The sequence below is a fragment of the Arachis stenosperma genome, chromosome 1 (assembly GCF_014773155.1).
Source record: "Arachis stenosperma cultivar V10309 chromosome 1, arast.V10309.gnm1.PFL2, whole genome shotgun sequence".
NCBI classification, from domain to species: Eukaryota; Viridiplantae; Streptophyta; class Magnoliopsida; order Fabales; family Fabaceae; genus Arachis; species Arachis stenosperma.
The window spans coordinates 4,417,387-4,443,142 of NC_080377.1; the positions used below are offsets into that span (position 1 = coordinate 4,417,387).

Here is a 25,756-nt window from a genome sequence, read left to right on the forward strand (position 1 = left end):
TAGATTAATAATTGATCATTCCTATGAAAGCAAATCAAAGATAAAATGTATGTACTCCCTCAAATTTTAGAGTAATTAATTGCCCTACTTGAATTTGTTAAAATTTAAAAAACATTATTTGTTCCATCGTTCACAATATTATAGGTAGTATTAATTAGTTTCCTTTTTCCATCTTTTACTATACTAGTTATAGTAATGACAATGATGTAATTTTAATAGAAAATTAGATTTTATTATTTTCGGTAATCTTAAAAATATAAGATAAAAAATATTAAAAATAATAAACAAGAGACAAAAGAAAAAAAATTTAAAAAACACTAATTTCATTTCCTTCACAAAATTCTAAAATATTCTCAAAATAAAATAAAATTTAATTTTAATATATTAATAATATAAAATATTTTAATATTTTACATATTGATACAATTATATCTATTTTATATTAATGTAATATTATATAGTTAAAACACGGATAAAATTATTTTATATTCAGTGTGTATCAAAATTAAATTTAGCAAAATAATTCCCCTTTCCCATCCTCCAAAAAAAACATTGATATAGTTTGTTACGAAACATGACTATTTACCGTTGACAATAATTATGATGATACAATTGGTCATCATTTATTTCCATGTCCAAAGTGAAAAGAATATTGAGCAAAATTGTATAAGACATCATTGTAATCATCGATGGCTTCTCAAAACAATTTCCTTAACTTTAGCTTTAAGTTCGTTACTTAAAGACATTAAATCATTTGTTACCTTAGCCCCAAATTAACTAACTTATTATTTGCACAAAAAAGGAAAACATGTTGGAGAGTTTCTCAGACGCGGCACACAAAGTAGTAATGGCGGCGCAACAAGAAGCAAAGCATTTAGGACACAAGTATATTGGGACAGAGCACATACTTCTTGGCTTGCTTCTTGAAGAAACTGGGATGGCTGCAAAAGTTCTAGATTCTTCCGGAGTCGATCTTGGCGCGGCGAGGGAGCAGACGGAGAATTTGAGTGGAAGGGGTGGTGGTTGTAGTGGCTTGATATGTACGGAGCTAAGGTTCACTGCTGATGCTAAGAGTGTTCTTGAGCTCTCTATCAAACAAGCCAGGCACAAGGGTAATATTTTTTTTGTCTTTTCTGTTTGTCATACTTCAATTATGTCTTCAATTTCTTTATGGTGAAATAAATAGATGTCATATAAGTAATTAAATAGGATAAATTACTATTTTTATTTATAAATATTTAATTAAAATTATTTATGAAAAATAAAATTAGCATTATATCCATAAAAGATGTATTAGGTTTGATAAAAATACTTAAGTTTTAATTATCTTTCACTTTGGTAAAAAATTATTCAAATTTTTTAAATTATTCATATATTTTCTCTAATCTTTAAATCTTTTTCTTTTTCATCTCTGTCCGCAACTGTTTTTATATAATAGTTAAAAACAGTTAAATGAGTTAAATGATAATTTAGTTGGTGATTGCTATAGTGCTTACAAATATTTGCCTAACTTCTTAAAAGGGTTAAAAATTAATATTTAATTTAAAAAATATAAAAATAAAAAATTATTAAATATTCAAAACTTATCATATTAAGTAATTTAGACAAAAATTAGGCACCATACCATAGACATCATAGAATTCACCAATTTAGTTAAACTTATAAATCATCTAACAATTCTTAAATATCAACTATACTTCACATAAAGATGTATACGAATTTTTTACCAAATAATAACCACAAATTATAACACTAGTTAAATATATCAATTTCTTCCTTTACATATAGGAATGACAATGGATCTCCATAGGACGAGAATCCCTTTTTTATTTAATAAAATGCCCTTCATTTTTATCTCATCTCCATCATGGTCCCCATTTATTTCTTCCTGCAAGGAAGGTAGATACTGGCCGTTGCGGATTTTCATAGATATTATTTTTAGTTTTTTTTTAAAAAAAATAACACAACTATAATAAAATTCTATACAATTCAATTAAATATATCAAATTAAACACAATTCAAATACAAATTTAACATAATAATATACACATAATAAAATTTTCAATATGTAAATTAAAATAAAATGAATTAAAATTACTTACACAACTTATATATAAGAGTATTTAAGTAATTTTTTTTGCGAGAATTTTACGAATCCCTGTAGAACGAGTACTTCAATCCTCGCTCCCGTCCTTATTTATTCGTGGGGACAGGTCCCTGTCCCTATAAAGATTTTGTAAATTTTTGTTAATCTTTTTGTTGCGGATAATCTCTACAAGTATCTACGAATACAGATTTTTTTGTCATCCCTAATCATGTATCATCTATTCAATTATAAATGTGAATTAAGTTTTATATTATTTATAAAATTTAATTATATTTTCTATAAAATTTGATTATAAATGTAAATATTTAATCATTTTATATTCTACTATGTTTGGTAGTTGATTTTTTGTAGGTTAAATTACACAGTTAGTCCCTACACTTTCAGTAAAATTGTAAATTGATTCCTATACTTTAAGAGTCTGTAATTATGTTCTTAAAAAGAATTAAAATTTATAATTTAGTCTCCATCGTTCAAAAAGTGTTTGATTTAACAGAATATTATCAGCATATTCTCTATTTTAACATAATATTCTCAGTATATTCTAAGAATATTTTGTTAAATCAACACTTTTTGACTGGCAGAGATTAAATTATAAATTTTAATTCTTTTTAGAGATCTAATTACAAATTTTTAAAGTATAAGAACTAATTTATAATTTCACTGAAAATATAGGAACTAACGGTGTAATTTAACCTTTTTTGTATCCATATATCAAGAATATAATCTATTATATTCCTCTACTAATTAATTCTCCACTACCACGTTCATTCAGGTCACCATCAAGTTGACACAATACATTTGCTTTTAGCATTGCTTCTGGGATCAGATCGCATGGTGACTCGTTTAATCGAGAATCAAGGTGCCGACGTGAATAAAATTCGAGCTCAGGCAAGCCATATTGCATCATATGCATACCACACTTAATTAAATTATAGTGTTACTTACAATTTATCATCTAGAATAAATGTTCAATTAGTCCTCCTAAAATTTTATTTTTGAATCAAATTAGTCTTTAAAATATAAAGTTAATTTCTATAAACGCTCTCGCTTTGAGTTGTGGATGGATAATACGACGTTGTTTTGGTGGTATTCACTAAAAAAAAGTCTGTCACGTTAGTATTTAACTGTTCACGCTAGCACTCTCTTAACGAATTTTTTTTAGGAACTAACATTACTGAGAAAAAATTTGGATACCAATTTAGTGTAAAAAATTTTTTGAAAACCAGCTTGGTGATTCATGTGTATGCACTTTAGCATGAATTTATCAAAATTTAGGATGTTAAAGTGTCATAGTTAAAAATTAGGGAAATAACTTGCATATGATCAAAAGTTTCGGAAGAACTAGTTTGGTCCGCTTAAGTAAGTTGGGAGTTTCGAATTTCGCCTTATGCATGCAGTAATTTATTGGCTAGTAATTAATAGATTCTTAAATAGAGTTATGATCCGTAGTTAATTATTCTTTAATCTGTTGGAATAAGAAATACCGTGGGAGAAAAAAAAGACTTCGAACAACTTATCGCATTATTTTGCTTTTTGAGTAAAACAACAACTATTAGAAAATTTCAAAAAAAAAATTGATTTGCACATTTTAAAAAATGTTTAGGCGAGTCAATTTGTACGTTTTAAAAACTTATGGGATAAAATGAACATCATCTAAGTTGAAAAATGAAGAGTGCAAATGGTGAAACTGAAATTTGACTTTATGATTTATTTGAGCAGGTAATTAGACTAGTGGAAGGCCAAGTTAAAGAAATATTTGTTGGCCCTCCAACTATTGATGAAGGTTCTCCAAAGAATAATAATGAGATGGCATCTTCTGTTGTGGCTCAACACAAAGATCTCAATCAAAGAATCAACCTTGATAAGAATTCTAAAACGCCCATCCTTGACATGTATGGAACTGATCTCACAAAATTGGCACGAGAGGTAAAATATATAATTATATACACATACACACACAGATATGACATGATTATGTATTTGTTTGGATGAGTTTTTATTTTTTTGATTTTTTTTTGTTTTTAAAACTTTTAAAAAAGATAAAAATAATTTTATGTTTGAATATCTCGTATAAAAATATTTTTTTATTTATTAATTATATTTAGATATAATAATATAAAAATATTTTATTTATTTATTACGTAAAAAATATTTTTTTAAGATTTTTTTTAAAAGATATAAATTGTGATATTTTAAAAAAAATTTTAATTTTTTATTTTTATTACTAAAAATTTGTTAAGTACATTAAAAAATTAATAAATATATTTTTTATTAAAAAATATCTTTTTTTATTAGTTTAATGATACGCAAACAAACCCTATATGACCGATTGTTAAAATTCATCACAAATTAAAATTTATTCTGTTGAAGATTCTCAAAATTCTTTAACCTCAAGACTATTAATATTAAATCATTAAAAAAAATACTTGAATATAAAAGTGTACCTAAATTTATAAGTATGATAGAAAAAATTTAATTTTTTTATTTTTTTCAACTAAAGTCTTTTATATTCCTAATAGGACTGAACCATAACTCTGACCTTTAATAAAAAAAGAATTATGGAGATGACTTTGGTATGTTGGGGATTAAAACCTTAAAATCACTATTTATATTTAAGTATAACACCCATTAAACCCTAAAACCTAAATAAAATAATATCTCTTATTTTATTCTAAATCAAAAAGTAATAATGATTTATTCAATTCAGTATTTATGATAATAAATAAAATTACCATTATATATGTCATATATTATGAAATAGTTTAATTTATGAGTATAATTAATATATGTATTGTCCGTAAATAGATTAGAAAATAACAATTTTTTAATAACAATCTCCCCCTTGAACTATACAAATATATTTTTCTAATAAGATAATCACATCTTATAAACTTGATGCACACATCTAAATATTATTTCATGATTATTTTAACAATTTGGTCCGTCTTATATATTAGTTATGGACTTATCGTTGCTTTTATCACATTAGTGTCGCAACGAAACTACGATGATTACCATACTGATATACTCTACGACATAGATCAAATTTGAATGAGAAAATTTAGAAATTACATGCAAAAATGATCTCATACATACCTATTTTCAACTGGTCCAATTTTAATAACTTTTAGGAGATCACGAGTCAAAGTAAAAACGAAACTAAATATTTTATTTCTATAGAAATATCTATCTTTGTAAATTTGTCTACACTATATGAGCATCCAGATACACATTTTTACTCAAACAATATATCATAAAATGATATGAGACCCATATGAATAGTATCTACATGAAAGATTTTGGTGTTTGCTTTTTACTAGTCAAATATACATGCATTTATGGAGTTTGTGCTAACTTGTTCACAAGACATGTAAACACTCTGAACTCTCTTGTTTAACAAAAAAATAAATATTGGACTACTTAATACATTGTCATAAAATAACTCAAGTGATCTTTTAAATTTATTTTCGTAATTTGTGACAAGTATTTGTAGTCACAAAAATGGATGCCTTCAAAAAGTATTTTATATTCAAGTGTTTTAGTAGAAAGAGTAATAAGTGTCTTCTCAACACCTTTCCAAAAAACTCTTTCAATGAACATATGAACATACCTGCAATTGATCAAAATTGTCTTGACATCCAACAAAGTCAAAGTTTGAATAGCAAATGATCTCTAACTTTAATTTATGACTTTATATGTGTAAACATGTAATGTTTTGTTATAACAAAATTTGTTTCTCAACTATATAGTGATCATTTTTTACTGACTCAAATATCTGCTAAAGATACTAATAAAGTACACAATAACAGTAAGTGTACAAATTTATTATCCATCAAACTACTGTATGCTAAAGCTTTATGTACTTTTGAGCTTTATAATTTTTTTGAGGTACCTAATATGATTATACTTGTCTTCTTTAGAGTTAAGTATATAACCTTATTTACAATTCTAAATATCGCTGACATACAAGAATAATGAAAATATACTTACTCCTAATGAATTGATATAAGTCATCAACCATATTTATCATAAAAGCATATGAAAAATGAAATAATAATTTAATGAAATAAAAGTTATAATAACAAAAAGTTCCTCTCTTTGCTTTAAAATTGCAAAAAAAATATTTAAAAATATACTAAAATTGACAAATATAACTTTAAAGCAAAATATATTCACACAAACTACATATCATATGAATAAAATTTATATAATAGTGGACCATTATAAATACTTAACATAACATTAATATTTAGTCTTTAGACAAAAATATTAATTTGCAAGCGATATTTTAATATATTAATCAAACATTGATAATAAATCATGTCAAACAATAAGTCTATTTTTGAACAAACTTGTTATTCACATGGAGTCAAATGAGTATTACATATTTATTACCACAAATACGCATGTAATTTGGCCAAGTACAAAACTTCTTTTAGGACGATTTGTACTCGCATAAACTATGCATACATAAATTCATTTAGTGCGGTTTATCAAATATTCTCAACAAAATTCTGTCAAACAATAAATCTATCTTTGGATCGACTCATTGTTCACATGAAAACTTGAGAATTATACCTATTTATTACTGCATATATTTTCTATCAATTGGCCAAACATCAATATTTCTTTGGGCCGATTAGTGGTTGCACAATTAAATAGACAATAAATATAAGGTTTAATATTTATTATTTGGCCAAATAAACAATAAACTTTCTTTGGGCCGATTATTATACGCATAAATAATAAGCATTGATTTAAGTTTAACTAGTTACACAAACATATATTTACCATCAATATATGTATGCAATCGGCTAAATATAGACCTTCTTTTAAGCTTATCAATATTCGCATGAATTACATATCATCATATTCTTAACGTTTCGAAATAAATCAGTTTTCATAAAAAATGCTACTTTGATAGCGTAATGTTCAACTAATTTATTCTAAAATTAAATTTTATAAAATAACTTAGTATAATAATTTAAATTATTACTAATTTTCTTATGTAACAAATTTAAAATACTTTCATAGCACCAAAAAAAAAAGAATAAAACAATAAGACACAATATATAATAATCTCATAATATTATGAATTTTTATTAATTAATGGTTAATTTATTTGTTTAACACAAAAATTAAATCCACAACAAAATGGTTCAAATAACAAAGAAGTCATAATAATTTTTTTTATATACCAAAATAAATCGTGAAATAATATTCATGCTATTATCTTCAATAAATAAATAAATAATTACATTTTTTCGCAAATTAAATCCAAACAAGAAAAAAGAATAAATAAAATTCTATTTGCCCAAATAATATTCACGATAAAAATTTCTAACAAAATAAATATGGATAACACCAAGTTAATGTTCATACCATATCATATATCTTTATCTAATATTCATGTCATGGACAACGATATAGACAAAAAGGAGAAATCCTTATTATTATTATTCAGTACATGTTAGTTGAATGATTTTCGTTAATTATGAATCGAATCTTTTTTTTTTACTTATTATTATTATTCAGTACAAATATTTGTTGAAAATTTTTAAAGTTGCTTAACTTAAATCATTAACAAAAATACTTGAATACAAAAACGTACCTGAATTCATAAGTATGATTGAAAAAGTTTAGTTCTTCGATCTTTCTCAACTAAAGCGTTCTGTATTTTTAATAGGGTTGAATCACGACTCCTTTAATAGAAAAAGTAAGGTTGCGAAAACCGGACCAATTAATAAACTGGTAGAGTGACTGATTCAATAGTTTAAAGATTCAATCGGAGTTCAGCCGATTTAACTAAATATATAATAAAATTATTAAAAATTTAATATATAATTTTAAATATTTAAATTTAATAAAATTTAGGTTAATAAAATTTAAAACTATAGTTAAAAATTAACAAATTACTTTAGCCATCATATTTTATAACTAACAAAAATTAAAATAGACAAAACTGACAAATAAAAATTTAGAAAAATAAGCATATTCACCTCAAAATTTTCAAAAATTTCATAATCTACCACATCACATCAACTTAGAATCAGAAATAACAAGAAGCAGAATCACCGAATCAGAAAAATCAGCATGAACTCAAACAATTCAAAACTAGAATGATAGTATAAAGTCATAAGCAAAATCACCAAATCAGAAAAATAAGCATAAACTCAAACAATTCAAAATCAGAATGATAGCATAAAGTCATAAACAACTCAAAACCAGAAAAAATTTCAACATAAACAATGTAGTGAAGCAATGCATCATAGCACCATTAACTGAGAATCAAACAAATCAGCAACAAACAAGTGAAGCAACTCAGAAATCAGAATAAACAAAATTAACAAACATAATAGAGGGAACAAATAAAAAACTAAAGTGAAAATGGGAAGAAATAAGTGAAAATAAACAAGACCACGAAGATGTTGAGGGACGACGAAGATTGAAGAACTCACGGGCGACGACGAAGAGCCCACGGTGGCACAGGTACGTTTGCACTTCGAACAGAGAGGTGCTCGACATAGACATAGGAGAGATGTCTCGGAGACAGAGGCGTCTTTTACGATGAGAAAGAGGCGACCGACGACGGAGACGACAGAGAAGACTAGCGGCGTTTGAGACTAAGAGTGAGATAGATTGGGGCATTTTGCCATTTTGGTGAGACTGAGAGTGAGAGAGAAGAGAAAAGAGAGAAGAGAGAAGCGGAGAAGCTCGGGAAGCCATGCACATCAACCACAGCTCCACCGCCTCCTTCCTCCATCGCTGTCGTGCTCCGACAAGTGTTCCACTCATTCATCCGCTGCTCTCTAAAGAACCTTTGAATTAGGGATTTTGGTATGTTGGTGACACTAAGAGTGAAAGAAGGGAGAGGGGATTGGGGGTATTTGGGCTACGCGTTTTACTTTTTTTTTAATTAAATCAAAACGATGCCGTTTGGTATTGGAGGGGAGAACCGGTCTTCAAAAAAATTTTGCCTGTTCATTCGGTTCACCAGTTAATCATCGGTTCGGCCGTTTTTTATCGGTTTTTTGTAGGTCGGTTTAAGCATTAACTGGACTGACTAATTGACCGGTTTCCAGTTAATCCGGTCAAATCAGACGGTCCAGTCCGATTTTCAGAACCTTGAGAAAAAGAGTTATGGAGGTGGCTTTGGTACGTTGGGGACCAAAACCCAAAAGTCACTATTTATATTTGAGTGCGATACCCATTAAACTCTAAAACCCAAATAAAATAATATCTCTTATTTTATTCTCATTTAATTTCAAATAAAAAAGTAATAATGACTTATTTAATTCTACATTTATGACAATAAATGAGACTACTATTATATAAGTCATACAATATAAACAGTTATGCAACACATCCAAGCCTTTTTGGAATCCAACTACAACCAAGTTGGTCAAAGTCCAACAAAAATCAGTTTCATTAGTGGAGCGTGAATAACTATGTGAAACGATTCTCGCGTTGCTCTCTTTCTCCTTCTTCTCCTTCTTATTCGTGTTTCTTCTCCTTCTTCTTTGCATTCCTCCTCCTTTTTCTTTGGATTCCTTCTTCTTCTTCGCGTGTTTCCTTCTCATCATCGTTCTTTTATTGTTGTCGCAACATTTTTTCTTTTCCTCCTCTTCTTTCTAGTAATTTTGTATCATTATACGTTTCTTTTCTTTTCTGTCTGATTTTTTCTTGTTTTTATTCTTGTTAAGAGAGTAAATGAGAAGATAAAATAAGAAGAAAAAAATGAAAAAAAAAGAAGAAGAAAAAGAAGGAGGAGGAGTTTTGAATTATCACTAAGTAATTTTGGTTCATTCTGGATTTAAATAAGATCAACTTTTGGTCTGTGCTTGTTTGTATGTCATCATCATTAAGTAATTTCGGTACATTCTCGATTTAAATAAGGTGCACTTTTGGTCTGAACTTGTTTTGAATTGAGTTTGTTTGTGTGTTATCATCATTAAGTAATTGTGGTGCATTTTGGGGTTAAATAAGGTGTACTTGTAGTTTGAACTGAGTTTGTGTGTCGTCATCATTAAGGAATTTCGGTGCGTTCTGGATTTGAACTATTATACATATAAAAAGAAGACAACGATAATGACAACAATAATAATAAAAGAGAAAAATGAGAAAAAAAGGAGAAAAAAAAAAGAAGAAACAACAGCAACAACTTATTCTTCAAATGTGTTAAAAGTCATCCCAATTTTTAGGACAAACTTGCACAAAAAATACCGAAAACTTATAAGCACGACACCAAAAATAATTCTATATTATACCAAATTATGTTTCAAAATGCATCGAAACTACCATTAAACGTAACATAAATAGATTCATCGAAAAAACAATTCAAAACACCGATATTCTATTCAAATTTAAACTTTCAACCATGAACACTGATTTTTACAAAGAAAAATGAAATTATTCAACTCGTAGACAAGACAACTACACCAGCATCAACTACTAACGTACGACGTTATCGAGGTTTGAACTAACCCTCATCCACTTGATTCATTTGAAAACAATAATCCAATTCTCCCTAGTTTAACTGACAGTGTGAACTTACATCATTCATTGTCTTCGAAAATAAAATGCCTATTCAAGCCAGATTTCATAGCTTGATTAAAAAAAATTGATCCAAATCTTCAAATCAGATCAAAGAGCATTGATCGTGAACGAAGAGAACATAGAGAATGAAGAGAATATAGAGAAAGAAGAGAACGCAGAGAATGAAGAGAACATAGAGAACGCAGAGAATGTAAAAAACATAGAGAAAATTTGAAAAAAAATTCACATAGAAAAAACAGTTATATATAGTTGCATGTTAAGTCAAAAGGTTGTTAGAGATAGTGGCGTGTGGAGATGAATTAGGTTATAGCAATTTGATTTGGTTAAATGACTTGGATGTAGAATTTTATTGTAATATAAAATAGCTTAATTTGCTATTATCATTAATATATGTATTATCCATAAATAGATTAGAAAATAATAATTTTCTAACATATTCAACAGGATAAATTAACAATATTTACACTAGATTTTTGCATTGATTAAAGAGATTGAAAGAAAAAGGGAAAAAAAAAACAGAGTAGTTGTATATATTAAGTGAAAGGTAGTTTAATTTAATTTGTTATAGGGGAAACTTCATCCTTTTGTGGGAAGGAAAGAGCAATTGGAACGTGTGATTAAGATAATTTGTAGATTAACGAAGAACAACCCTTGTCTTGTTGGAGAACCTGGAGTAGGCAAAACAGCAATCATAGAGGGCCTTGCTCACAGGATTTTGAGTGGCTCTGTTCCTCAAAAACTCAGAGGAAAGAAGGTCATACTCATGCTTTTTACACCTAACAAATTTTAATTTTGACAAAATAGATTTTAACATTTGTTTTTGACAGAATAAATTCCTAAATATCAGTTAAAATTTGGCAAAATGACCTAAACTCTAGAGAGATGGGATAATGATTAGCCTATTTTGTCAAACAGAAATTGATATTAGAGGTTCATTATGTAAAAAACAAATATTAAATCTATTTTATCATAACAAAAATTTTTTAAATGTCAAAATAACTATTTACCCTTAATTAGTGCTTTCAGTTACTTAAGAAAAAGAGAATTCAACTTAGCATATTTTTCATGAGCAGGTAATCAAATTGGACGTTGCTAATTTTTTGTATGTTATACAAAGTCAAGGAGATTTTGAGAATATCATTAAGCGTATAATTAAGGAAGTTGGGCAAAGTGGGGATGTGCTACTTTTTGTGAAAGAGGTTCAAAACATTTTTGAAACATCATCTTCAGCCCAAAATTTAGCATACCATTTGGGACATGCCCTTGAAAGAGGTGTTATTCAGGTACTCTTCTATTTTCCCTCATATGCCTGCTAAACAATTTATACGTGTATCTAGTTACGTATCATCAGTAAAAATAATTATTTTTTTATTGACCGCGTAAATAGTCATATAAAATGACAAAATGATTAAACAATTATGTAAAATATTAGTTCATCAAAATTAAATTCTTATTTTAAATAGGATTTCATTTTGCTCTGGTAAACATCATTTAATAAAGTTTAATTTGTATGTATATAGTGCATTTTTGCTACAACAGTGAATGAGCATAGGAAGCACATAGAGAATGATGCAACGATGAATAGACTATTTCAACAAATTAAAGTGTTTGAGCCATCTATTGAGGAAACCATACAGATTCTAAAAGGTCTTCGTGGAATATATGAATCTCATCATAAACTCCAATACACGGATGAAGCTCTTGCTGCTGCTGCAAACTTGTCTCAACAATATATAAGGTAATTTTTTAAATTGTAGATTATTATTATTATTATTAGAGTAAACACCAAAATTAGTCCCAACGAATTAATTTTAGATAAGATATTTTGGTTTTCAATAAATTTTTATCTTTTAGAAATTTTCAAAATTTATTCATTTTATACAAATTAGACATTTCGTTACTTTCAATTAAATTTTTAATATTGGATAAATAAATCTCTAAAATTTTTATCATTATAATTTAAATTAATCACTTCCAAAAAAAAAAGGACCAATATGTCAGTAATTCTCAAAGAATTGTAGAGAATAAAAATTTATTAGAATAAAGTATCTAATCTTAAATTATTTTATAACTAATTTAAGCGTTTAAAATTAAAAAAATGATATTATATCATCATAGCTTTAATTTGTATTTGTCATATAGTATATTTCCTTCTGTAGATATTCTTAATTATTATTAGAAGATACATAGAAAATTTTGTATGAAAATAATTAAATTTGAAATAAATAGATTAAAAATTTAAAAATTAAAATTAATTAATTTAAAAATAGATATATATAAATAATTCGAAAGAACTATTTTAAAATTTTTAAAATTTTTCGTGAGTATTTTGAGATCTTTTAAATTTTTCGAAATTTTATTTGTACTTTTTATTTTAGGGACTTATTTGTCCATATTGCACACGTAGACACTTAATGACCACTTGTACATGTGTACACTTAATGATCACGTATGCGAGTTAACATTCCACCTTAGCAGTTACCGTTAGTAACTAACAGAGGAGAACAATATTATTTGAGAACAATATTATTTAACAGAAATAAACGTTGCAAACTATTTTATAAATTTTAAATTCTACAGGATTAAAGTGTGCAATTTTAAAATTTTCGTGGACTGATTTGAGTTTATTATTTGTTATAACAATATATGTCAGTGATCGGTTTCTTCCGGACAAGGCAATTGACTTGATTGATGAAGCTGGATCTCATGTCCAACTTTGTCACGCAAAGGTAAATTAAAATGCATGTTGGTACTAAATAAATACATACATATATAATTCCTAGCTAGATGCATTCCTATTGAGTTGAGAATTAATTAAGTTGAATCCTTTGAACAAAGACAGGAAAAGAATAGGCAAAAAGTAGTGACAAAATATGACATCCAACATGTAGTGTCATGTTGGAGTGGAGTCCCATTGAAGGAAGTATCAATGGAGGAAGGAGAAAATCTTCTCAACTTGGAACACACTCTTCACAAATATGTTGTTGGTCAGAATGAAGCAATAAACTCCGTTTGCCGCGCCATTCGCCGCGCCAGAGTTGGCCTTAGAAACTCGAAAAGGCCCATAGCCAGCTTCATCTTCACTGGCCCTTCTGGTGTTGGTAAGACTGAAATAGCAAAAGCACTTGCTGCTCATTGTTTTGGCTCTCAAGATGCCTTGCTTAGGTTTGATATGAGTAAGTACTTCAATTTCATTTCATTCATGTATACATGCCTCATATATTACTACCTTAAACCTTGTGTCATTTACCAACTACTAAAAATATATTTGGTTTGCGTTTTTATTTTCTGTTTGGTGTAATTATTCTGTTAGTCTTTATTATTTTATCAAAATTTTAGTTAGATCTTTACAATTTAAAAGTTTATAATAGATTTTTATATTAGATAAAAATTTGTAATTAAATTCTTATTAGTTGTTATTTGAAAAAAAACAATAATCTTAAAATATTGCTTTTAAAATATTCTATAATTCAACCCATGTTAAACATAAAAAATATTTAAAAAATTATTCTTTTAGTTAAAAAAGACTTAATTAAAAGTTAGAATATAATATAAAGATTTTTAATTATAAATTTTTTAACTATAAAAACCTATTTGAAATTTTGATAAAATTGTAAAAACTAATAGAATAATTAAATATTTTAGATTTTATTTTTAATCCTTTTGTTTGGTGACTCATGTAAAATTGTTTTCATGTAAAAATAAAAGTTAAAAATTATTAACCGATTTAATATATTTGACTAAATTATTATCTAACCATTCTACTATTATTTTCGCATAAAGACAAGTTTACCTGAGTAGCCACCTTTCTGTTTTTAAGCTTGTGAAAAAAAAAAAATTTTTTTTCCATAAAATCTTAAAAACATAACATTCTATAACTTGAAACAGAAAATAAAAACAGATATATTTTGTAGGGGTACTCTATTATACAGATTAAAGTGGTAAAGAAAGAAAAAATATATTTTTTATAGTTATTTTTATTATTTTATTACTATTCAAAGTATGGGTACTACCTTTTCCAATCTCTCTTTCATCCCATAAAAAGAAAGATCTGTAAACTTACATCTTTACCATATATAATTCACCTATTTTGTAACATAGGTGAATACATAGACAGAGCCACCGCATCGAGATTGATCGGAGCACCCCCCGGCTACATCGGTTTCGACGAAGGTGGGCAACTAACCGAAGCCGTTAGGAACCGGTCGCATGCCGTGGTGCTCTTCGACGAAATCGAAAAAGCTCATTCAGATGTTTTCAACTTACTGCTTCAAATTCTTGAAGATGGAAGGCTTACAGATGGAAAGGGTCAAACAGTTGACTTCAAGAGCACACTCATCATAATGACTTGCAACATTGGTAACAACATCATTGTTGAATCTCATAAACAATTGTGTGATTCTACTAATAACAACAATGATGATGATGATGATTCCTTTGAGCATAGAAAGAGCCTAGTGATTGAGGAGGTGAAGCAACATTTTAGACCAGAGTTTCTAAATAGAGTTGATGAGATTATTGTGTTCAAAACATTAACAAGATTTGAAGTTGAACAAATTGCAAATCTAATGCTTGGAGATGTGAGTCAAAGGTTGAAGGGCAATAAAGACATTCACCTTTCTGTGACTTGTAGGTTTAGGGACCGTGTTGTGGAACATGGGTATGACCCTATTTATGGGGCAAGACCCTTAAGAAGGACAATTTCAAGATTGTTGGAGGACACATTGGCAGAGAAGATGTTAATGAAGGAAATAAGAGAAGGAGATTCGGTTGTTGTGGACACTAATATTGAAGGAAATGTTGTTGTTCTTAACCAGAATAGTGCTTTGAGGGAATGTCTAACTTGTATTGATCATTCAAATGGGAACAACAATAATAATAATAGTGTTGGTGATGAGAAAAGAGAGAAAATGGTTGGGATCTCATGCAATTTGATGGGCAAGGTGTTTGACTTGTTGGGACATCGAAAAAGTCCATAGCTTAGAAGTAATTGAATTGATTTAAATTGATGAGAAAAGAGAGAAAATGGTTGGGTTCTCATGCAAACTCTGAGCGTGTTTGGAATCGCAGAATGTTATAATGAAGTAATTGAATTGATTCAAATTGATGGTGTGTTACAAATACAATTTCAATATTTAGAATAAATTATGAAAATTGATTATTGAATTGATTTATCTTTCTGTATCTCTTTCTCTATCTCTCCCACCAAACCCTCCCCCTCACCCTCCATCACATATATATCTTTCTCTATTATCTGAGGCCAAGAACATCATATATATATATTGCAAATCTATTAGCAAAGTGAACATGTATTTTCAATTTTTCTAGAAGTCGTGTATCACAGTCAATTTGAACAAATTATAAATCAAGTCTGAGAGTGTTTACTGTTAATCATAAGTGGTTACTTCATTCAACATAATTTTTGATTGTGACTTCATTCAATATAATTATTACATTTAACTAGGAAAAAAAATGAGATACTGGATACTAGAGTCTAATAAACGCCAACGCGAAAGTAATGTACTCGATGTAGTAAAAAAAAAAAATTAAATTTGGAAGGAATCTAGTTTTCTGAAATATGACACTACAATTAATCAAAACGCTCTTCACGTGTACTTGTATATTTTCACATTTTTTAAGCACTTGCTGGTATGGGGAAGATCCAATAATGTGGATTAGCAGAGTATAAATTAAGAGGACCAAATCCCTTTTCTTTCTCCTTTCAGATTCCCTCAAGTCTCCTTTGGCTTTCTCCGAAAACTGGTTCAAAATGATATAACACGGTGCTTAAAAATATAAGCACAGTAACAATAAACTAAAATTCAGGGACAACGCATCTTTGCACATCTATCAAAAACTGCTTACTAAGCAATATATAAACATTAAAGTCCTCGTAACTATTAGCCTACGACACTAGCCACTGGCGAATCGATACCCGCTCATTTTGTCGGTCGATCCCATGTCGTTTCCAAGGTGATAGTGTTACCATAATAAACCTGCTTTGAGGTCTCATCCCAATATGCCTGGAATGCAAGTAAAAATTTCAATGAGAAAGATCAGAACAATGCACATGATACATATCACTAAAATTAAAATATCACAAGTCACTAGCCAATACCATGGCTCAAATTGACTATTGAGAAATATCGATCCTTTTAGTTTCAAAAGATTGCCATGCATATATAAGTAAAACAAATATACAAGGAGAAAAAGGAGACAAACGCAAGTTAGATCAGTTAAAGCAGAAGAAATATAATACGTGTATTCAGAAATGCTTGATCCAGTCTCCTCATGACATTTCACCCTCAAAGTGCATGCTTACAAGGTGCAAAGTGTTAGAGACTTGGGTATTATGGGGTGCCCAAAGTCGCACATTGGATAGTATGGGATGGAGAGTGGTTCTTCCCCCTAAATAGCTAGCTTTTAGGGTGTTGTTTCCCACACTTTCCTTAGGTACTTAACACAGCCAACAGAAGACAGCAGATGGGAGATGAGATGCTAAATACACACCTGCCAATTAGATGGTAGACCCTTGGAGAGTTCAGTCATATCAGGCTGCTGTTGGCGGGGCTCAACTGCGTCGTGCGGCGCCTCAAGAGATTCACGTGCTTTTTGTGCCCTTTTGCGCTTGACCCGCTCCCGCCTACATTGCAGAATTGCATTATTGTATGTTTAGAAAGTTGCACAAGTCATGGATAAGAAATTGGAGGGTTTTGGAGTTACATACCAATCACCACCAAGAGGTTGAAAGTTAGCATTATCTTTGGCCTCTCCACTAGCAATTTGCTTTGCATGCCACTCCTAAAACCAAAGGAATTAGAGGAACAAAAGATTGAATGATGCAAATCTCATAAAAGGATAAGTTCCATGTACAAACCTCTATTTCCCTTTGGCGCTTCCTTTCGAACACCTCATACACACTTTCAGGCTCTTCCTCTTCTTCAAGCAACTCCTCTTTAGCCGCCTTCCACTAATATTTACAATGTACATATAAATAATACAGAAAATGCAATGCAATATAAATTGAAATGAGTTTAAAATAGAACTGGAAAACCCGATGGCATTTAAGCACCACACGCAACACACACACAGTAGCAAAAGTAGCTCTACCTTGTTCACCAAACTTGAAACCTTTTTATTAGACTTTAAGGAAGATCCAACTGCAACTGCCCGCTTTTTACGCACTACTGAAGAAAAGATTGAGTCAGGTAAAGAAATAGGAATCATGCAATGCAGGACAGCTTAATATATTGTAGCCTCACATAGTCATAAAAATTTTTTAACAATGACAATTACAAAATCAGGTGTATTAACAAATAAAAGGAGTAGGATTTAAGATCACATACTGACATGAGATGTATAGTCATATAGACTCATTCAAAATTCCATAATAAATGGATGCCATAACACAGTGAAAGGAATGCTAGGGAACATAGCATTATACTAAAATATACCCATCACAAGGAGGGGTGGAGGGGGGATGAAGATTCACCCAACATTGCTAAGAAATTGTAACTGGTTGTGATTACCTCTGATAAGCATAATAGCATACGACCATATAGGCCTAGGATTATATCTATATGAACATGACCCTAGATTGCATTAAGGGTAATGAATCAGGCCAGCTCAATCTTAACAACAAAATTTAAAGCAGAATAATCAAGTAGTAAAATGGCAGCATTTGCTCAGAATCTTTACCTTTGGTTTGGGTTTTAGCAACTGCCGATGAGGCAGCACTTACTGCAGCAGCTTCAGCAATAGTTGATGGCAATGAGGCACTCTCATCAACCGAAACAGTTGCAGGTGCCGCCATGCTAGATGAGGTCGATGGAACATCACCAGATGCCCTGTCTACCCCACCAACACAAGAATCACTAGAATTGTTAACAGGTATGTTAGTTGATCCAGCTCCTGGAAAATTCAGAAAACCAGAGTGAACAAAAAAAAAGGTTGTAACTTGTACAAGTAGATTCATGTTAAAAATAGAAACATACCCTCTTGAAGCTCATAATAAGAAACTGGATCAGATGGATTGACCACAACTTGAGGATTTTCGCTATACAAGTTTGGAACTGCACTATAGTAGAGCTGTCCAGGTGGCATAGCAATTTGTCCATATATATTACTTGTTGGGACTTCAGGAGCTGTCTGTCCATAATACTCGGAGCCAGCAACAGGTGTGTAAGAAAGTGACTGCCCTGTCTGTCCATAAGATAAACTATATTGTGTGTAAGAAAGAGGCTGCCCTGTCTCGGCGTAAGATGGGAGAGCATGATATGGAGGTGGTTGTGGATCACCAGGTGGAGGAGGGGGCGCCTGTTCATCATCAGGTGGCAGCGGAGGAGGAGGGGCCTGCTCATTATCAGGCGGTGGTGGAGGGATCCACTCATCGTCTGGAGGTGGGGGGACAACAAACTGATGTTCTGGCAACAAAGAATGGCTGTCGCCTAGTGGATTCAACTGAACCTCATGCTCTGTTTGTCCAAGATCCTTTGCAACTGATGCATCTGCATCAGTTACATTGCCTGAGGAATTCATATCTTCAACTTCCATGTCCACATCCATGTCATCATCATCTTCAAAATTATACCCATGTCCAAGAGTTGATTGCTCAGGATTTGTATTTGTTTGAACTTCTGTATGAACATCTATACCAGTTTCCAAATGATTATCAGAAACATTAGATGAAGAAAAATGCTGAGAATTTGTAGGAATTTCATCATAGGTATCTTTCAAAACTACAGGTGAAGCATCAGCCTGAGGTCCATTCGAAACTTCAGAAGTAAGAGTGCTGTCTTTGTTGTTATTGTTATATAATTCAGAATCATGTCCCAAGCCATTCTGCTGCTCACCCACTGCTTCAGAGTCAGGGACATCTTTATCCTCAGCTTCAACTTCTGCTGATTCCGCAGTTTGGAAATTGTTTATCACACTTTCAAGTAGTTTTATCTGATTGTCAGAATGCACCCAGAATGGAAGCAAAGATGCTCCATATGAAGCAAGGGACCTAATATCAGAAAGTCTAATCTCAATCTCTAACATATACTTTGACAAGGTGTCCTGATCTTGCAAATTGCCCTTTGACCTGTAAAATATGTCGACAGTAATTAAATTTGGGAAGAAACAATGATTAAAGATTACAAAAACTTAACCAAACTACTAAAACAAAAAAAATGCTGCAGAAAAGCTAAAGCTATATACTTACTCTTTTAGTGACTTCATCCTCCCTAATAAAATCTCACACTGTTTTTCAAGATGAGAAGGCAAATCAATTTGTGACTGCTGCTCTTCAGCACTGTAATTTGGAACATATGAAGGATCACCTCCATAAGGAAAACTCATACTACCATTATTCCCAATCAATTCCCTTCCATGAGTTACATTTGTATGTTCACCACTACATCCATTCATTTGGGATCCATGCCCATACAACTCATTATGAGAAGTCACTATGGTTTCTGCTGAACTATCAAGTGTGAAAGTAGCTGAAGTGTCCTGCATCACAGAAGAGGGAAAACTGGAATTATCGATACCAACAGCACCGCTGACTGTTTTATCATCAACAGAAGGAAGCATTGAATCGCTCGATAACTGAGCTGCTTGCGCCAAAACCTGGGGCACTTCCCATGAAGTTTCCCCAGTTTCAACATTCCAATAATAATAGCGTTGGCTTTCCTCATGCATCACCATCTTCCATCCAAAATTAATATCAGTACCAAGTTGTTCATCAAAGCTTCTTGAAGCGGACATTTGGTCATTGGAAACAATTTCCTTTGGAAAATTACCAGCAGCACCATTACTTGCATTTTCTTTGCTGCCTTCAGGATCAATTGAACTAGAATTTTCCATTCTAATCTGCTGTCCATCATTCTGAGATACATGATCAACAGAGACACTGATGTTGTCTTTGGATCTTTCCTCAATAGAATCCTTAGCCTGATAAATATAAAGAACCTCTGTATAAGTAGTAACCAAAATACATAGCATATTTACTATATATTATGTACCCTACAAATATATTCCGGACTATGTTCTCTAAGTCCGAGAGGAGTTACTATACATCAACTTCTGGAAGTAAGAAGCCACCCATCAAAAAGTCATTACCATATAAATTATTATATTACATCATAAAATAAGGGCTTCAAAGCAAAGAACCGTAGAAAATTAAAGGCCGATAGCAAAATAATTTCACAACTATGCTATAATTAACGAATAATAGAGATGCTCAGATGCAGAACCCAGTCCATTATCAAATAAGGAAGGGAAGAATTGAAAGAATATATTAGCATTGATCATGGACCAATATAGCCACATCCCTTCTCATCATATATAAATGGTTAGAGCGAATGAACTCTGATTACATCCTGCTTTATTCCAAATCTATACATATACAATCAAAGCGCAGATAGAAAAGAAGTGTTGAAAAGAAGGGTTGTGTTACACCATGATTACCAACATAAACTTCATGAGTCTAAATCACATGGATAAAAAACACGATAGTGATGTCACTGGAGACTTTTCGATTCATTTAGCTAACCCAACCTAATAGGCCATGGTATTAGCAAAATCAACATTTTGGATGAGAGTAGTCAATAGGTAGCAGATTACCTCCTCATTAGACACTGGACTCTGCACCTTAGCATCACCAGGCACTTTACTTGATCCATCATCCATTTCATCATCACTATATTGCCCAAGCAGCAGCAATGGATTCTGTGGTTGACCTGAGACAAAACGCCAGCTTATCAGATACTACAAACACTGGATTATCAATAGTATAGCGATGACAATGAAGACAAGAAAATTTGAAAAAATATGCCAGAAATTTTCAAAAACTATAAAGGCGGTGCTGCAAATGACAATAAATACAAAAATATTCTTCAAGAAGAAAATAAATTAACAAGCAATTATCTTGTACATCTGATTCACCTGTTAGATATGGGAAAATATCAGTCAGTCATTAAGCAAGCAAAGCCAGAAACATTCGAACCGATAAAACTTTTTACCGTCTGAACCTCGAAAATTCCTTGATGCTGACAAAAGGGGGGAACAATTGGGAGTCATTCATATTTCAATGTGGCAGCACCGACCGCATCTGAAATGAATGTTCCCAAGATCACAGCAGCCCTACAGTCTGAGAACAGTTTCTTGGGGCAAACAACATAATATGTCTTGTATACATAGATCCATATTTCCACCAATTTAATGTTGAGCACTCATGTCGTCTAAATATAGTCCTTTTTGAAGAAAACTGACAGAACCCACCTGAAGAAGAGGGTGAATTGGGTAACCCATCACGATGTTGTGAATCAGTATCCCCTCCAGCATCACCTTGTACATTGGAGCCACCCAACTCTCCTGGAATAGTAACTATTCAGAACACGGTACCATAAGAGAAATGCATAAAAATCACTCCGTAATTTGATTCCTTAAGTATTCCCTACCAACCTTAATTTCTTTAAGGTGAAATGGCTGACATAAAAATACAAATAATATACGAGATACATTATATTCATTGTTCAAAATAATAATAATAATAATAATAATAATCTCAAATGTAATGCTTCAAATTGCAAAATATATCTTATGTACACCGGAAGTCGTTTTGATAATCAAGTGTACTGTGCCAAATCATACAGAGACATACATTAACCCTACAACAATGTTCTACAACAAGTATCTAGCAAACCCTAGAATGTAGAAATCACAAATGACATAGGATGAAATACGAGTCATAATAATAATATGCAAATCATTTGATTTGATAAAACAAGTGCACTAAACTTCATCTACAATTTTAAACTTCACACCAAGTTATATCTTATCATAGCATACAAAAAGATATATAAACGAAGCTCATTAACTTCAATTTGAACAAAAATAGCTGTTGATCATTAAACCTCGTATACAATACAATTACAATAATCCATCAAATAACATATATATGTGCGAATTAAAAAATAATATTTTATAAAATTCAGCAAGAAGAAGATTTATATTTGCAAACATCAGCAGAAACAAAAATCAAGTATAGTCCGTTTGCCAGGTATATGGGAATTGAACAAAACTAGGATTTCTAAAATCGAAGAAATCGGAACAAATAAACTGAAAAGAAATTTAAGCGTGAAGGAGCGAGCGATGGTGATCGAATACCAGAGGGTTCCGCAAAGAGGTCAAGTTTGACTCTGCGACCAGCGTTGCTGAGAGCGGCAAGGCGACGCTCTTTCCTCTTCCCCATTCGTAGGTTTCGTATTCGAATTCCTTATTGTGCTTCTGTTTCTGTAGTGTGTGCAATTTGGTACTCCCAAAGAAGGGAGCTTCGGATTTTCGGGTTAGGGTTTGTGGCCTTTGAGACTTCGAATCGAATCTTTCAGAATGTAAGGAAAAGTAAAATTAAACAGAGTCGATGGGATAAATAAAATGAAAATAAGATCAAGGTAAATAACAAGCTCTTCAAAATTGGCTGAAATGTTTAGATTTAATTTAGAATTTAATTTGATTTATTTATCCGCGTAAAACACACACTATTGTTAGGTTGTTCTTTTAAATAAGGAAAAGTATAGGGTACCAACATAGTATCGGTCAACTTCTGCCAACTCTTATTTATATTTGTGTTTTATGGAAGTGTATTCGTAAATGTGTCTAATAAAAATATCTTTTTTTATAACTGTGTTTAATAACTATCTTTTTTCTGGATGTGTCTCTTTATATATGTATTTAAAATATATTAATTATTAGACACATCCACGAACACACTTCCATGAAATACAATTATAAATAAGAGTTGGCAGAAGTTGACAGATATGTTGTTGGTAACGTAGCGGAACCGTTTAAATAATTATTTATGTAATTAAAATAAAAATAATTATTTTTATTAATATAATTTTATATTAATTATGAATTATGTATTATTATATTAATAAAAATAATTAATTTTTAATTTTATTACTTAAAAATTTATCTAAATATATAAATATAATTGGTAAACTCTTTATATTGTTAGCATTAAAATTAAATTCTATTTTATTTTCATAAAATTCTTTAGAATAGACCTACAAATTAAATGCAGAATATCAACTCAGGGCTTCTTGCTCTCTTGCTAATTGTCAGAAACATTATTTTCTTATTAAGTAATGGTTTTGAGTCATAATTCATTTTATTATTAAACTTCTAATAGTTAAATGAATAAAAATTTAAATATATAAACATGTTACTTTTTGAAAATATAAAAGAATAAAAAACATTTTTTTATTTATTGTTGAGTTTTAAAAAATAATATATTTTTTTGTAAAAAAATAATACATTTATTTGATGATAATATACATTAATAATTTGAGGTAAAAGATCAATAGTGTGTATAATTTATTTGGTTATTGTGCAGAAAAATAAATAATTCCGAATTTTTTTGGCAACACCCTCTTCATTTTCCTAACCCATAACTACTTTTCAAACTCATAACCATTGTATCTAAATACTCTCTTTTCTCTTTTGAACCAAAACTTTATCTATGAGTTAAGTTTTAAAGTGGTCCTTAAAATTAATAGTTACTCAAATTTATTCTAAAAGTTATATTTTAGGACTCATAGTAATTCTTAAGACATTTTTCGTAATAAAAAAAGTTGAGATAGACTGATTCCTGCCATGCTGGCATTGTAATTCCTTCATTTTTTGAAATTTAGTCTCTTTACTTTTTAAAATCTTAAACCCCAAATTATCTTCACTAACTTCTCTTCCTTACTCTCTGTTATGGCAATCATCACTGCTTCAACTGCTTATTATAACGAGAGTTGGATACACGAATGTGTGCAAAAAAACTTGAAAAATTAAAATTGTGTGAAAAAATTTCTCTAACAGCCTCTCATTTACCACAAGTCAATGGCTTTCTACCAAATTCATCCAAGTTCAAGCCATATAAATAATATTGATGAAAAAATCATATACATCAAGCAGTGGCAACTGCTCTACTATAGAGATAAATTCAGGATAGAGGAGAGGATGTTACCATAGACCTTTCTTTGGAGTTCGAGAAGCAGCGCATCAGGAACGCCTACATTGCCTTGCAAGCATGGAAGCAAGATTGTTTCCTATCCTCTCAACTTCACAGCAAACTGAGTAGAATATGATACGTGCAGCTACATTAGGATCTACTATGCACCAACGGTTGAAGTTTATTCCATCAAAACGGTCTAACTTGACAAACTCTTGATTCATGATCTTAACGTGATGTTTTGATCTTGTGCCATCTTCAATAAATATCTCTCTAAAATGATTGGATTTATGAAGATGGGAAGATAATAAAACTTTAACTGTGTTTTGGTTTCGAGGCACGATTAGATTGTTTTTTTTAGAGAGATATTTGTTTTCACACTTAGTTGTTGTAGGGTTGATGACAACACTCTCCCAAATACAATAAAACCTAGGAATTTCTTAATTAGAAATAGTAAAAAATTCTTGAACAAAAAAAATCTCTTAATAGTTAAGTAAAATATACACTCAGTACTTATGTGTTTAAAACAGTGCATAATGACTTATTTATACATATTGCATACAGCAATTATGTATCTTTTCTATTGTCAATAGATACAATGTTTTGAATATGCACAAATGTGGAGTTCAAAGGAGAAAGTGAATACAAGCCAAGAAAACTCAAGGGCAATAATTGAAGACTATAGATGGATAAAGTGGGAAGCGAGTATATTGGCTTCTTATGGAGTACAGGTGATGGAAGAACACAACAAAAAAGATTTAATTCAACGTATTACATTTGAGAAATTATTTGGTTCTTTATGTATATGATTTAGTTCTATGTGTATTGTGTACTTGTTTATTAGTTTTATGTTTATGGTTTAATCTGTTCTTTGTAGTTGATTTTGGTCTTTATGGTAATGACAAAGGGGATTAAATTTAATCACTTGATATTAGAACTCTGTATTCTCTAAAAGGGTCAAATTTTTCACTACTAATCTAAAAAAAATAGTTTTAAACATGACCAAACACCTCATCAACTCGAGTAAACAAGCAAAGAATTGACAATTCAGAATGAATTTTTTTTTAGAAAGTCTCAAGATCGAGTTGAAGTACTTCTAAAGTATA

At 30.4% G+C, this 25,756-nt stretch overlaps 2 protein-coding genes across 6 annotated transcripts; one reads left to right on the plus strand and one right to left on the minus strand.

The window, feature by feature from the left end:
- The first annotated feature begins 847 nt into the window (after positions 1-847).
- On the plus strand, positions 848-15,742 carry LOC130973946 (chaperone protein ClpC1, chloroplastic-like). The gene is made up of 9 exons (XM_057898644.1): positions 848-1,112; positions 2,880-2,995; positions 3,827-4,033; positions 11,232-11,417; positions 11,737-11,946; positions 12,184-12,401; positions 13,317-13,392; positions 13,506-13,839; positions 14,765-15,742. The coding sequence occupies exons 1-9, from the start codon at positions 848-850 to the stop codon at positions 15,640-15,642; spliced, it is 2,490 nt and encodes an 829-aa protein (XP_057754627.1). The 3' UTR covers positions 15,643-15,742.
- A 590-nt stretch (positions 15,743-16,332) lies between these two features.
- On the minus strand, positions 16,333-23,105 carry LOC130967749 (uncharacterized). 5 transcript variants are annotated; one of them, XM_057892755.1, is made up of 11 exons: positions 22,817-23,105; positions 21,929-22,021; positions 21,272-21,387; positions 19,869-20,599; positions 18,658-19,748; positions 18,362-18,574; positions 17,774-17,847; positions 17,541-17,633; positions 17,391-17,464; positions 17,174-17,306; positions 16,333-16,686 (listed from the first exon to the last, which is right to left on the minus strand). In XM_057892755.1, exons 1-11 carry the CDS (start codon positions 22,899-22,901, stop codon positions 16,603-16,605), a joined length of 2,787 nt encoding a protein of 928 aa, XP_057748738.1. In that variant the 5' UTR covers positions 22,902-23,105; the 3' UTR covers positions 16,333-16,602. The 5 variants fall into 5 exon arrangements, with proteins under 5 accessions (XP_057748738.1, XP_057748731.1, XP_057748752.1 ...); XM_057892748.1 differs by having other exon boundaries at positions 17,774-17,850; positions 22,817-23,104; XM_057892769.1 differs by having other exon boundaries at positions 17,774-17,850; positions 21,679-22,021; positions 22,817-23,104.
- Between the last annotated feature and the right edge of the window lie 2,651 nt (positions 23,106-25,756).

Bases quoted from the DNA above. Each gene is read 5' to 3' on its own strand.
- LOC130973946 (XM_057898644.1), top strand. From the start codon at position 848: ATGGCGGCGCAACAAGAAGCAAAGCATTTAGGACACAAGTATATTGGG. The intron at 4,034-11,231 runs GTAAAATATATA...AATTTGTTATAG, and splicing joins TCACAAAATTGGCACGAGAG to GGGAAACTTCATCCTTTTGT. The intron at 11,418-11,736 runs GTCATACTCATG...TTTCATGAGCAG, and splicing joins AAAAACTCAGAGGAAAGAAG to GTAATCAAATTGGACGTTGC.
- LOC130967749 (XM_057892748.1), bottom strand. From the start codon at position 22,901: ATGGGGAAGAGGAAAGAGCGTCGCCTTGCCGCTCTCAGCAACGCTGGT. The intron at 21,388-21,928 runs GTGGGTTCTGTC...GTTTTGTCTCAG, and splicing joins CAATTCACCCTCTTCTTCAG to GTCAACCACAGAATCCATTG. The intron at 17,634-17,773 runs GTAGAGCTACTT...TGTAAATATTAG, and splicing joins TTTCAAGTTTGGTGAACAAG to TGGAAGGCGGCTAAAGAGGA.